Source organism: Carassius carassius, chromosome 10 (assembly GCF_963082965.1).
Source record: "Carassius carassius chromosome 10, fCarCar2.1, whole genome shotgun sequence".
Classification (NCBI taxonomy): Eukaryota; Metazoa; Chordata; class Actinopteri; order Cypriniformes; family Cyprinidae; genus Carassius; species Carassius carassius.
In genome coordinates, this window is record NC_081764.1 from 10,200,436 (window position 1) to 10,214,621 (window position 14,186).

The 14,186-nt window shown below is 35.3% G+C and overlaps 2 protein-coding genes across 2 annotated transcripts in view; both read left to right on the forward strand.

Moving 5' to 3' along the window:
- Nucleotides 1-6,054, forward strand: part of LOC132152291 (uncharacterized) — a 6,584-nt gene extending 530 nt beyond the window's left edge. Inside the window, exons 3-6 of the mRNA XM_059561092.1 lie at nucleotides 32-118; nucleotides 205-291; nucleotides 3,074-3,302; nucleotides 5,824-6,054. Of these exons, the coding sequence (XP_059417075.1) occupies nucleotides 32-118; nucleotides 205-291; nucleotides 3,074-3,302; nucleotides 5,824-6,054 (634 nt within the window). The remainder of the gene's footprint in view (nucleotides 1-31; nucleotides 119-204; nucleotides 292-3,073; nucleotides 3,303-5,823) is intronic.
- Nucleotides 6,055-6,305: 251 nt separating this feature from the next.
- LOC132152292 (uncharacterized) lies at nucleotides 6,306-10,389 on the forward strand. Its single transcript, XM_059561094.1, has 9 exons — nucleotides 6,306-6,452; nucleotides 6,561-6,668; nucleotides 6,877-7,002; nucleotides 7,172-7,306; nucleotides 8,351-8,485; nucleotides 8,694-8,762; nucleotides 8,850-8,944; nucleotides 9,839-9,965; nucleotides 10,162-10,389. Exons 1-9 carry the CDS (start codon nucleotides 6,306-6,308, stop codon nucleotides 10,285-10,287), a joined length of 1,068 nt encoding a protein of 355 aa, XP_059417077.1. The 3' UTR covers nucleotides 10,288-10,389.
- The last annotated feature ends 3,797 nt before the right edge of the window (nucleotides 10,390-14,186 follow it).

Here is a 14,186-nt window from a genome sequence, read left to right on the forward strand (position 1 = left end):
AATAACAATATTTTCTGTCTTTCTATAAAAGCAGCAGCCAAAATTGTCCCCATATACAGTGCCATCCGAGGACAGTGGAAGTGCTGCTGGAGATGAAAGACGCGAGTCTTCTGAACCAGTTAGTCAACCTTTTTGGTACCGATATCTTTTTCATGTAATAATTCCTACGTTGTAATAACAGTATTTTCTGTCTTTCTATAAAAGCAGCAGCCAGAATCATCCCCATATACAGTGCCATCCGAGGACAGTGGAAGTGCTGCTGGAGATGAAAGATGTGAGTCTCCAGGCCAAGTAAGTTATCACTGTTTGTGATTCATTTAAAGTAGTTCAGGGTATTTGAGGCCACTAGGTCTGTCTGGTAATTGAAACGTTTCTGATCCAAATACCTTTGACATTCAGGAGAGTTTTTCACAGTATTTAGAAACTTTAGAAAGACAATGGTCCACTTCAGGGTTATAATCGTTATGGTTTCACATGATAATAAAGGTTCAGTCTGTGATTTCTCAAAGTCATATTTTCTCAAATTTTGGTTCCTGTGGCTCAGTGGTAAAGCATTTTGTTAGCAAATGTCATAGGTTAAATTCCCAACATACAGTACAGACCAAAAGTTTGGACACACCTTCTCATTCAAAGAGTTTTCTTTATTTTCATGACTATGAAAATTGTAGATTCACACTGAAGGCATCAAAACTATGAATTAACACATGTGGAATTATATATGGAATTATATACATAAAAAAAGTGTGAAACAACTGAAAATATGTCATATTGTAGGTTCTTCAAAGTAGCCACCTTTTGCTTTGATTACTGCTTTGCACACTCTTGGCATTCTCTTGATGAGCTTCAAGAGGTAGTCACCTGAAATGGTCTTCCAACCGTGCTTGATGGAGTTCCCCGAGAGATGCTTAGCACTTGTTGGCCCTTTTGCCTTCTGTCTGCGGTCCAGCTCACCCCTAAACCATCTCGATTGGGTTCAGGTCCGGTGACTGTGGAGGCCAGGTCATCTGGTGCAGCACCCCATCTCTCTCCTTGTTGGTCAAATAGCCCTTGATGCCTTCAGTGTGACTCTACAATTTTTATAGTCATGAAAATAAAGAAAACTCTTAGAATGACAAGGTGTGTCCAAATTTTTGGTCTGTACTGTACATACATATTGTTAAAAATGAAGTAAAAAAAAAAGTAAAGCCTGAATGCACTGTAAGTAGCTTTGGATAAAAGTGTCTGCTAAATGCATAAATGTTAAAACGTTGATGAACACTATTATTATATTTAAAATCAATCCAAACAAACACATATTCCCTTTATTGCTTCACCTTTAAAAGACATGAAAATGTAAAGCAGTTGTTGAAGTAACTTTGTCACAGCTGAAGTGGACCAATATAATGCTTTAAAAAAATGAAGTCCCCCCCATCCACTGTTCTGATTGAACACGAGTTTGTAAAATAGCTTTTTTTTTCTGACCCTTTAATTTTTTTTCATATGAATTAAAATAATAATGTTATTTTATAACTATATTTTTGAAGTAATTCGTTTATTTTTGTAATGTCACTTTACATTTTTGATGTTTGAATTACTACAAGTATTTGTATTCAGGTTTGACAATATTAATAACACAAAAACTGTTTTAGAATTAAACTACATAGTTTTGTTTGGAATATTGATTGGAACCATAAATTGATAAATTAATAAAGAAGAAATAGTTATTGAAATTTTGCGCATCCATGTTAAAAAAATGCACATGGACAAGTGAACAGTCCAAATGTGTCCCCCAAATAAGCAGCACCATCTTAAGCAACAGACAAATAATTAAGTTTTTATAGTACAGATTAAACTTTCACACGTAACACATAAGTAGTTTAGTGTAGATGATCGTTTTTAAAAAACTATTTTTTCTTCATGGCAAACCATTAACATTGTACTTTTTCCATTAGGGCTTCATGATTAGTGAATCAGATGAAGACGGGTTCGTCAAAATCTGTGTGCCTAAGAACCCCTCCTTCTTTTTCATTGACAAGAGTGAGTGGGATAACTTGATAAAGAAGAGGGAAAAAAGAGGCTTTGCAGGACTTCAATGGACCACAGTAATTTCCAAAGGGCTGAGGACAATACATCCATACTGTTCATTTGCTTTTAAAAGACACAGACTGAAAGGATTGGGTTCGAAACAAACCAGCCCAGAATTTTCATGTCTTGCCTACTGCCGATTTGAAGATTGTCCAATCACTGTTACAGTGACTGTGGATAGTGACAAGGACCTTAAAGCAACAGTTGAATTTCAACACAGCAATGAAATAATCAGCCTTCAAATAATGCTACAAAAGAGAACAAACAGTCCAGATGAGGTACTCCAGAAAGTGATGCTACACCCAAAAGGGGTCCTGCTGTGGTCAAAAAGGAGTATACACATATATCAGGAACGATGCCAGGAGGACATAATTTATCTAGATGCGACTGGAAGCATAATGAGGAGAGAGACAGGATCACCTCCATTCTATGTATATGAGTTGGTGGTCAGAAATCCACACAAAACCTCATCTCCATTTCCTGTTGCCACGTACCTTACTTGCGACCACACCACAGCCTCAGTTTTGTATTTTCTTGAGGCATTTCTAACAGACGTGGCAAGGTGGTTTGGAAGGAAGGGTATGCGGTCACCTGTCATGGTCATTTGTGATGGGTCAATTGTGTTAATGCAGGCTATATGCATGGCATTTGCAAAAAAAAACCTGACTGACACAATAAACCACTATTACAACATTGCAAGTGGAAAAGGGAAACCGGAAGATTTTGATGTGCCAGTTCTGCATAGATGCCTCAGCCATGTGATGAAGAATGCAAAGGAAATGTGCAGAAAGTAGTAAGCAGAATGTATTATTACTACAAAATCCTTGTAGTATATATTAAAAAAATATATTATGAAATTTGTCTGCATTAAGTACATTTCTAATACAGTAGCAAGTCTTAAATGCAGAGCATAATGGGATTTTAGTTCACACAAGTAACGTAATATCCATAAATGCTGTCATGTTAGTTTTTAAAAATTCAAATTCAATTATGATATTACTTTCCTCAGTGCAACAAACCACTACCACCTGGCAATGCATGTCTTTGGTGCCCTCACAACTGCAAGCACTTTAAAAGAACTGGATGACATGGTTCAAAGTGCTACAGTTGTCTTCTCCAGTCCATGCTGTGGTGCAAGTGTTGAGAAGCACTTCAAGAACCTGCAATCGTGGCTGCAGAAAAAAGGGACTCCATTGGATGAGACTACCAAGTCTAGGGGTGACGCAGAGGACTTGAAGGTAAATGTTAGATCTATCATCTGATCTTCCTGATCTATCTATCTATCTATAGGACATGGTAATTGTCAAAAAGGTCAAAGTGAGAACTTTTATTATTTTATTATGTTGGGGAATTTACAGTTAAAACCCAAGGACCAGATATTTGGCAATGAAGACCAGGAGTCAGAGATGAGTTCAATTAATAATAATAATTTTATTTGAAGAAAATATTTTGCAATTTCATCAGCAGAAGTCAGCTTCAATACTTTCGACGGAGTTCGTAGGCCGCCCCCCGTACAATACAAAATCAACCACAATGTCAGCAGAAACTATTCTTCTGTACAGAACATAGGTGCTGACACACACACATACTGTACACACAAAGTCCATATATACAATTCAAGGTTCTCTAGCACTGGCAAGTCTCTTATCACTACGGTTGGATACACACACATAATAGGCCGACATTAGAACCGGCAGCCATATCACCCTGGAGCCCAAGACCGGTTTCCCACTGAAGCTAAGCAGGGCTGAGGCTGGTCAGTACCTGGATGGGAGACCTCCTGAGAAAACTAGGTTGCTGCTGGAAGAGGTGCTAGTGAGGCCAGCAGGGGGTGCTCACCCTGTGGTCTGTGTGGGTCCTAGCACCCCAGTGTAGTGATGGGGACACTATACTGTCAACAAGCACCGTCCTTCGGATGAGACGTTAAACCGAGGTCCTGACTCTCTGTGGTCATTAAAAATCCCAGGATATATTTCGAAAAGAGTAGAGGTGTGACCTCGGCATCCTGGCTAAGTTCGCCCATTGGCCTCTGACCATCATGGCCTCCTAACAATCCCCATGTCTACTGATCGGCTTCATCACTCTGTCTCCTCTCCACCAGTAAGCTGGTGTGTGGTGGGCGTTCTGGCGCACTATGGCTGCCGTCGCATCATCCAGGTGGATGCTGCACACTGGTGGTGGATGAGGAGATACCCCCAGACTCTGTAAAGCACTTTGAGTGCCTAGAAAAGTGCTATATAAATGTAATGAATTATTATTATTATTAATCTTGAGGAATAGAAATACAGGATAGAACAGGATTCACAGTTCTACATTTCTTTTTGTCCCTCGCAGCGCACGTAGAGGAAGGGCCTCCCCTGACCCTTTTAGCTGACCTTGTGACCCTAGGAGAAGGAATACACTCACATATGCTCCTGTCTGTTTCTTCTAAACACTTCTAAAAGGGAAAATAATATATCTGTGTAAGCAGCATGCATCTATCTATACGTATATAGATGGCTTTTTACTTATTTAGTTAAATCATACAACAATCTTGGAGGTTAAATACTGATCAAACACTTGATTAATAATTACACAATATTAATGAGATAATATATATATATATATTGAAGAAAGGATATGATCAGCGGCATCCACTCAATCCTCTCCTTCAATTATTATTTTGGTTATTGGACTAAGGAGGACATACTGGTAACCACAAAGACTGTTGTCTTCTCTTGAAATGTGGCAAATGTGACAAGTACTACAATTTACAGTTATTATCAGTTAGTTTGGAGAATTTCTTAAATCATTATTAATATTGCAAACCAGTAAGTGCATATCTCAAAACAATTTGTACAAACAGCATTCAACAATGGATTACTTGTCCATGGATTAATCTCTCAAAAGTAAGTATTTGTGTCAAGAAATAGACCATTGACATGATAATGACAAACCCTTTTGTCATTGTTCACAAATGTCAAAAATGCATCAGTCTGTCATAATGCCAGTCTGTCAAAGCACGGTTTCCTTATGTCTGTGGCTCAGTGGTAGAGCATTGCATTAGCAGCGCAAAAGGTTGTGGGTTCGATTCCCATGGAGTACACATGTTAGGTTAAAAAAATTATAATGATTTGTTAGCCTGAATGCACTGTAATCAACTTTGGATAAAAGCATCTGGTAAATGTAAATATAATGTGCAGATGTAAACTATGGTTTGGTTTCCACTGAAAATGCACAAGGCTGAGTTTCTTATGTATGGAATATATACATTTCAACAGCCCAAATTTACACATTACTGCATGTGCGATAATAATTACAAGACAATGGACAGGATTCAAAATTCTGCTGTACTGTACTTGTGGTCTGACCATAAAAATGCATTACAATGTCATTGTGATAGAAAATTAAAAGACTTGAAACCAGTGGAGAAAAAGATAAAATAACAGAGGGTAAACACACACAAAAAAACCTTGTGCATGCAGTGTAATTTTAATAGAGAACCAGTATAATATTTTTGGATCATCATTACAAAAAACAATTTATAATGTAGAAAACAGCAAACAGTTGTGCACAGTCAGTAAAATGGTTGTACAAAAGTGGTCACAATTTGTTTAGAGTAGTGAGAGATTGCTTTTATGATGATGTGCACAAGATACTATATGATGTGGAGGTTGAACAAGTAGTTTTGAAAATTTCATTTCTGATCTGAAAATGCTCCAAAGCATCTGAGAAAAACTGTAAAACACCTCTAATAACACATTGTTGCATTCTTTTTAGGATATTACAGGAAGCAACAGATTTGCAAAACGTTGCAATGCAATTATTTCTAATGCCCCACTGGACAAGCATGGAGAGGTCAATGTGTACCAATGCAAAGGGCTTATTGATCACCTCAAGAAATACGTTCTGCCATTTGCTGGATTATGGACCGGGATAATGCTAGGTTTGTCATATAACTATGTCACATTTCCCTTTTTGGACAGAAATATCAGACGATGTGTTTTCTGACAATTAAAAAAAAAATTTTTTTTTTAAATACAAAGGTGACCTTGGATGACATGGGACAGGACCACAGTATAAGCAGTGCTCCAGGAGATACAATGCCCTGAGAAAGCTTACAAGACAAGTAATTATATAGTTTGTACAATTACAGTAAATTGTGACACAACTCTTATTTTGTCGTACAGCTAAATTATGTTTTCACCTGTCTTTGTATCCTTTCTCAGAACATTACACAGGACAACAAAACTCAATGAGTAATGGAAAAGAGTCAGTGGGACTTGAAACATATTCGTTTTACTTCTGGCCGGCTCACCAGGCTTGATGACTTTGTAGCCCAGTATCGGATTAGCCACACTGCACTCCTGAAGGAGTATGAGGACTCCGATAGAGTTTTCCGAAGGAAGGTTAGAATATTTTGGAAAGGACTATAACAGGAGAATTACATGTAGTGTGTCATTCCATTCTATGCTTTGATATGTAAACCATATCTACAAATCCCTTACTTTATGTAGACTTACAGAGTAGAAAAAGAAATATGGAAAGAAAAGCAACAGAAAAAACGGGGAAGATATGTCTCAGCAATTCCCAAGCCTTTCCGTTTCAAGACATCAAAAAAGAAGGTATAGAGACAATGTAATGCTTTCATGCATTCTACAGAAATAAATGAAATTCATAATCTTCACATAACATAACAGTCCTAATTCTTATGCACCAATGGAAATTTCATCCACTCCAAAAAAAACAAAAACAAATTGATTTAAAAGAGAAACAGAAGCACTGTTTCATGAGGCTACTTAAAAATCTGATCTGTTTTTAAACTGTTGATAGTCCTCAGTGTCTGAGGGTCCCATTGGAAAACAAATCTCGCCACCACAGCTAAGGTCATCCCTGGAGGGGGACCATGAAAACATTGTTGACAACAAGGCAAAGACAACAGCAACCCCACAGGATCAAGTAAGAATACTTTCTTTTATCAAATGTTCATACTCATAGTATTACCTTTTAAATGTTCTAGTTTGATTGAATATTTTAAAGAATAAAAACAGTAGTTAAAATAAAAAATCTTATTGAAACACATTACCTTTCTGTTTAACTGTCTTTTATGTTTGGTTGAAATTTGTAGCTCACCTCTTTGTGGAAAAGGAGAGACACTGAGGTTGTGGTTTCTGTGATCCCTACACAAACCAAAGTAACATCATTTATCATTCATCACAGTGAACTTTGTACACTTCGGCCACACCAGTGGCTAAATGGCGAGGTACAGCATACATTTATTTTTTATATTTAAAATAAGCTTAAGTAACTTTTCATAACTATAAACCTGTATATAAAATTATAAATATACTATAAAATAAAGGTCCATCTTTCATACATAACTGTAAAGAATGTAGTGCAGGAATATTGAGTAGATCTACATTACCACGTCATCTACCACGATTAACAAATATGGACACAACAAATCTGAAAGTAAAATTCCATGTAGGACTGCCTATTAGGGGACAAAAAATAACAGAATGAAATTAGACTCATTAAGAACTACAAATTAACAAGGACAAATAGTAAAGAGCTACTAAATAATTACATACTCACCACAAAAAAACATAAACAAAACCAAATTAAACCCTGTGTCTTGTAACGATACATTGATCTTTAAATGCACAAAACGATCAGTCTGCTTACTCTGCTAGAACCTGAAAAGTATTTATATAGTTTTTTTTACCTCTTCATTCATGTCCAAACTGTTCTAAGCGCGTCCTCCTGAGCATGTTCTCAAGTAGACATGTGATGCGTTGTCTTGCATTATGGCAGATCACAGACTTAAAAGTTAATATATCAAAACTTAATTTTTTATTTGTAATATGCATTACTAAGGATTTCATTTGGACAAATTTAAATCCGATTTTCTCAGTATTTTCAAATTCTAACAAACCATAAATTAATGGAAAGCTTATTTATTCAGCTTTCAGATGATGTGTAAATATTTTAAACAATTTAGCCTTATGACTGCTTTTATGGTCCAGGGTAACATATGGATAAATACTGTGTGGTTCTTTATAGCCTGTGTTTATGTGTGTATACATTGCAATATTGAAATGGTTAAATTGAAACACAGTTACTCATTTTGAGATAAAAGTACAAATTGCTGCAAATGTTACATAGAAAATAGCATTTTTATATTGTAAATAATAATAAGACAAATATTTATACTAGATAGAACAATGATGTGATCAATGGTTTGTAAATGTTGTACTCTTAATGTATAACACTAATTTTCTAAAAAATATGCAATTGTTTTCCATAGATAATTGAAGCCCTGTTTCATATTGCTGCCAGTGAGCTAGAGATCGGGAATTCCATTTACATTCTTAATCACTACGTAGCAGGTGTGATTCTGTTTGGGGAAAAACCTCAGCTTGCCTGGCAAAAATTGTCAAAGGTAGTTATGGTGGACTGACTATAGTATGGATATGCAATTTTGTGTGTATGTGTTTCCAAAGACCAATATTATATATCTTAAGTATTATAGAACCTAACCTAGCCTAACCCTAACCACATGCAGAATTATGGTTAATGTCATAATATTTTTAAAAGGCAAATTTACTTAATAATTGCAAAGCTGATATAATGTTTGTGTTCTTTGGTAGATTAACTTGAACAATTACCAGGGAATTGTTTCTTTTGTGAACATTGACAATGTCCATTGGAAGTTTCTGGTGAGTAGGTGAATAACTTCATTTTATCATTACCAAATCTGGATCTACTCAGTATTAGTAGCTGTTGTTTCACCTTATCATTTTCAGTTCATAAATGCGGTCAACCACACAGTGTACCTGGTAGACCCATCAAAAAGTCCCACAGAGAAAGATGACTCAATTCATGCTGCCCAAAAACTCAGGTATTCTTTATGTAACTCATTGTCACATCCTTAAGCCACATCCTATGGCTATGTGAATGCAGTTGCACAGAATTTTCTATATTTATTTACCTAACCACTAACAAAGTTTTAATGACTTTGTCTACTGTTATTACACATCTAAAGGTTTTGCTTTCACGGCATAGAATGTGTACAAGTTGTTGATATTGGTGGGACATTTCTCATTAACTTTAGATATAGCTTAAATACAACTTTATTTTCATTAAACATTACAAGTAAATAATAATACAAGTACTTGGTAACAAAATACAAGTTAGCATTTGCAAAATTCCAAATAGTGGTTTTGTGCTACTATTATAATAATATATAAATAATATTTATATTATATATAAATCATCATTAAATAAATAACTGAACAGTAAATACACACAGCAGGTGAAAAAAATATGGATAGATAGCTCATCGAAAACAACAAACATCGATTGTTGTGAAGATGTTCAGTTGCTGGGGATACTAAAGATACATTTTAATATATTTGCATTCACCACAGTGGTACACCAAAGAACCCAATAAGCATGCATAGACTGAAGTGTTTAAAAGATGTCATTATGTCATATTGCTATTTTTCCCATATCACAAGTAATTACTGACCAGGAGGACTAAAGGTTAAATGAATCAAATCACAATTGATGCAAACATTGTTTAGACTTTGTATGACTTTAAAGTAATACAATTATTTACATAATTTACATTCTGGACACTAAGAAAAAAACACTATAACACTATAAAAACACTATAATAATTAAGTTATAAACATATGTATATTAAACATTTGGAATAGACTAGTAATTTGATTTCAAATTTTATGTACTTTTTTCCTAATTAACACATATTTTAATTATACATCACACCTAGTGAGTACATACAAATGAGGAATACTCAACAAAGAAAAACAGAGTGGCTGAATATACAGTGGAAAGGAGGAGTTATGACACATCCAGTCCAGCAGGATGGCAGTAGCTGTGGCGTCATTGTTGTCTTGGTATGTGACATGTACTGTAATACCTCTCTCTCTCTTATCTTCTTTATATTAAGTAAATCTTTATGTGCCATTGTCTTATTTTTACTTGATTGTACAAAATGACAAGTAAAAGATTAGGGGAATTCTAGTTAAAAAAGCTGCCATATGCTGGAGTCTAACATATTACATGATGGTCTTATATCATTGATTTTTTTAGATGGCAAGGGAAATAATGAAAGCATTTCCAAATGTTCCCATTTTACAATTTGGAACTTCCAGAAAGGAAATGGCCAATGAACGAAAAATGATGGCTCTACAGATACTCAAAGCATCAGGTTTGTAAAACAAGTTCTTGTCTGCTGTGTGCTTAAATATATAATAAAATGCAGCTTCTCACATCTGACTCAAGTCAAAATTCAAATACACCAAGCAGAATTCAAGTATAACAAATCATTTATAAATTGAAGTTATTAGAGTTATTAGTAGAAAGGCATAGGCACACATTGTATCCATTGGCATTCTTATTAGGGGCCAAGCACCAAAGTTCTTATTCTTCTTTGTCCATTTCTTCCACTCGAGTCTATGGCAGCCCATAGAGCCACTTGCAGGAAAGTTGTCAAATTTGGTACACTGATAGAAGACAGTCTCAACACATTAACCAAAGCAAATTTGGAGTCTCTAACACCACCACTTTTCCAAATTTTTACTCATGATTATTATAAGAACTTTTAAGCCATAAGCCACAGAAGGAAATATTGGCTCATGCTGAGTCGAATGAATACCAAAATTGTAAAAATCATAAGGTTTCATTTTTTCGCTGATTTCTATTGTTCGAAAAACCTACTTGTTGGATTGTCTGATTTTCAGCAAAAATTTGCTCAGATCATCTTCAGAACATGCTGGCAAAAAATTTTGGCATTCAATTTTATTTGTCCAGCCATTATTGAATAAGACACGTACGAGATTTACGAAAAACATCTAAAAAAGGATGAGAGGCTATATCTCTGCAACGGTTTGGCAAATTGAGACTTTGTGTGTGTTATAACAAGTATGACCTAAGACTACCTGCAGTGTTTTGGTGTTGTCCCACCTAGTGGTCAAGAGATATGAAAAATACATATTGTTGCTTATAACTTCTGAAAGTAACTATGCATTAGTTAATGTTGAATACATATGTTTAACTAATTTAGTCAGCATGGACTAAGAATGAACAGTACTTTTACATAACTTATCAATTGTAATGGTTAATAATGGTTAATAACAGTGTTGATTCCAGTGACATTGACTTACAAAATCAGTGTTTGTATGAAGTTGACTAATGTACTAATGGCACTTTGTTAACTATTAGTTTATAATAATCAAATAGTTTTTAAGTGATTTAAGTGATTGTACTTTACAATATACAGTGCCAGTCCAAAGATGGTAAACATCACTTTTTGAGTGGCTTTCTCTCTGGAAATGGAAACTCTCATGCTTACCAAGTCTGTTAAGCAGCTTGACAGTTAGATATGGTTATAATAAGAATGTCACTTTTCAGTTACAGTTACGGTATATTATAATCTTGCATTACCTACATCTAGGTCTCTCTACAATCAAGGGTAATCCATGGTAACAAAAATTTTAAGTTAACAACTGTGGAAAATAACAACTACAGATGCCAGATGACTATGCAGAGGCCTAAATACATGAAAGTATTTGATCTCCAATGTCATATAAACATATGTTCACCAAATTGAAGGGGATGTAAATGCACCGTTTGTCTACATGCCACCACCAATGTTGAAAAAACAAGTAACACACATTGTTATTGTCACTGGAGGTAAATTACTGTTTTGAAGCCTGATTTAAAGGCTGGATCGAGAGAAAAATTTGTTTGCGTTACTAATTTTTGTTTATATGAAAATTGCAATGTTCGATGAAGCCGAAAACTGTTCCATGTGTTCCCTTAAAAAGCCTACTGGATCTGTGCATCGTTTCATAAATTGGGTGAGTTTGTTAACCACTAGATAAAGTGAAAAGCAATAGCAATATTAAACTGTAGCAGTTCCCTGATATTTCCAACTAATACATTTCTAGATCCAATGTGACACATGTGAAAGGTGGTACCATGAAAAGTGCCTGGGTATGGCCAAAGAAGACCTGGAACAGGCCAGAGCTAACACATGGAGCTGCATATTGTGCTCTTAAATTGTTTAATTAAAACAAACTTTATTCTTTTTCCTTTTTTTGAAGTGTGCAGTTGTTCTTTTAAATTGTTATTAATAGTTGTAAATGGTAAAATGTTTTTGATTAAATTGAGTATAAACACTGTTTTGTGAAAAATGTGAAAGAAAAGTCTAAATTATTATAACATTAAACATTTTTATGTGTGAAATTCAACATGATGTCTTTTTGTAGTTGATGTTGTACTCTTTATCTGAGTTGAAAATGGTATGTGGACCCTAGAACTTTTATTTTTATAGCTTTTTGAAAGTAGAGATGCTCAAATGTATAATCTGCATTTATTTTGTAAAATTCATCAGAGAGTCCTGAAACGACACGGATGACACTGTGTGAATGTGTACTCTCAATCTGAGGTTAATGTGGCCTGTGCAATCTATAAATTAAATTTGTATACATTTTTGAAAATAGAGCAGCATCTCATTCATGAGATTTGGGAGGGGGGGGGGGCTCCTATATTGTAATTCCACATCAGACAGTTCTGAAACGACGCATCTGATTTTGTGTGAAGGTGTACTCTTAATCTGAGGTGAAAGTGGTCTTTGCAATCTATAAATTTTTTTAATATACATTTTTGAAAATAGAGATGCAGCATCTCATTTATGAGATTTGGGAGGCTCTTATTTTGTAATTCCACATCAGACCGTCCTGAAACGATGCAGCTGACATTGTGGCAAGGTGTACTCTCAATCTGAGGTGAAAGTGGTCTGTGCAATCTATAACTTTTATTTTTATAGATTTTTGAAAGTAAAGATGCAGCAGCTTGTTTATGAGATTTGGGAGGCTCTTATTTTGTAATTCCACATCAGACAGTCCTGACACGATGCAGCTGATATTGTGGGAAGGTGTACTCTCAATCTGCGGTGAAAGTGGTCTGTGCAATCTATAACTTTTATTTTTATAGATTTTGGAACGTAGAGATGCAGCAGCTTATTTTTGAGATTTGGGAGGCTCCTATTTTGTAATTACACATCAGACTGTTCTGAAACGATGCAGCTGACATTGTGGGATGGTGTACTCTCAATCTGAGGTGAAAGTGGCCTGTGCAATGTATAACTTTAATTTTTATAGATTTTTGAAAATAGAGGTGTAGCATCTCATTTATGATATTTGGGGGGCTCTTATTTTGTAATTCCACATCAGACACTCCTGAAACGATGCAGCTGATATTGAGGGAAGGTGTACCCTCAATCTGAGGTGAAAGTGGTCTGTGCAATGAATAACTTTAATTTTTATAGATTTTTGAAAATCGATGAAGCATCTCATTTATGATATTTGGGAGGCTTATATTTTGTAATTACACATCAGACTGTCCTGAAACGATGCAGCAGACATTGTGGCAAGGTGTACTCTCAATCTGCGGTGAAAGTGGTCTGTGCAATCTATAACTTTTTTTTCATAAACTTTTTTGAAAGTAGATGCAGCAGCTTTTTTTGAGATTTGGGAGGCTTTTATTTTGTAATTACACATCAGACAGTCCTGAAACGATGCAGCTGACATTGTGGGATGGTGTACTCTCAATCTGAGGTGAAAGTGGCCTGTGCAATCTATAACTTTAATTTTTATAGATTTTTTGTATGTAGAGATTCAGCACCTCATTTATGATATTTGGTGGGGCACTTATTTTGTAATTACACATCAGACAGTCCTGAAACGATGCAGCTGACATTGTGGTAAGATGTACTCTCAATCTGAGGTGAAAGTGGCCTGTGCAATGTATAACTTTAATTTTTATAGTTTTTTGAAAATAGAGGTGTAGCATCTCATTTATGGTATTTGGGGGGCTCTTATTTTGTAATTCCACATCAGACACTCCTGAAATGATGCAGCTGATATTGAGGGAAGGCGTACCCTCAATCTGAGGTGAAAGTGGTCTGTGCAATGAATAACTTTAATTTTTATAGATTTTTGAAAATCGATGAAGCATCTCATTTATGATATTTGGGAGGCTTTTATTTTGTAATTACACATCAGACTGTCCTGAAACGATGCAGCAGACATTGTGGCAAGGTGTACTCTCAA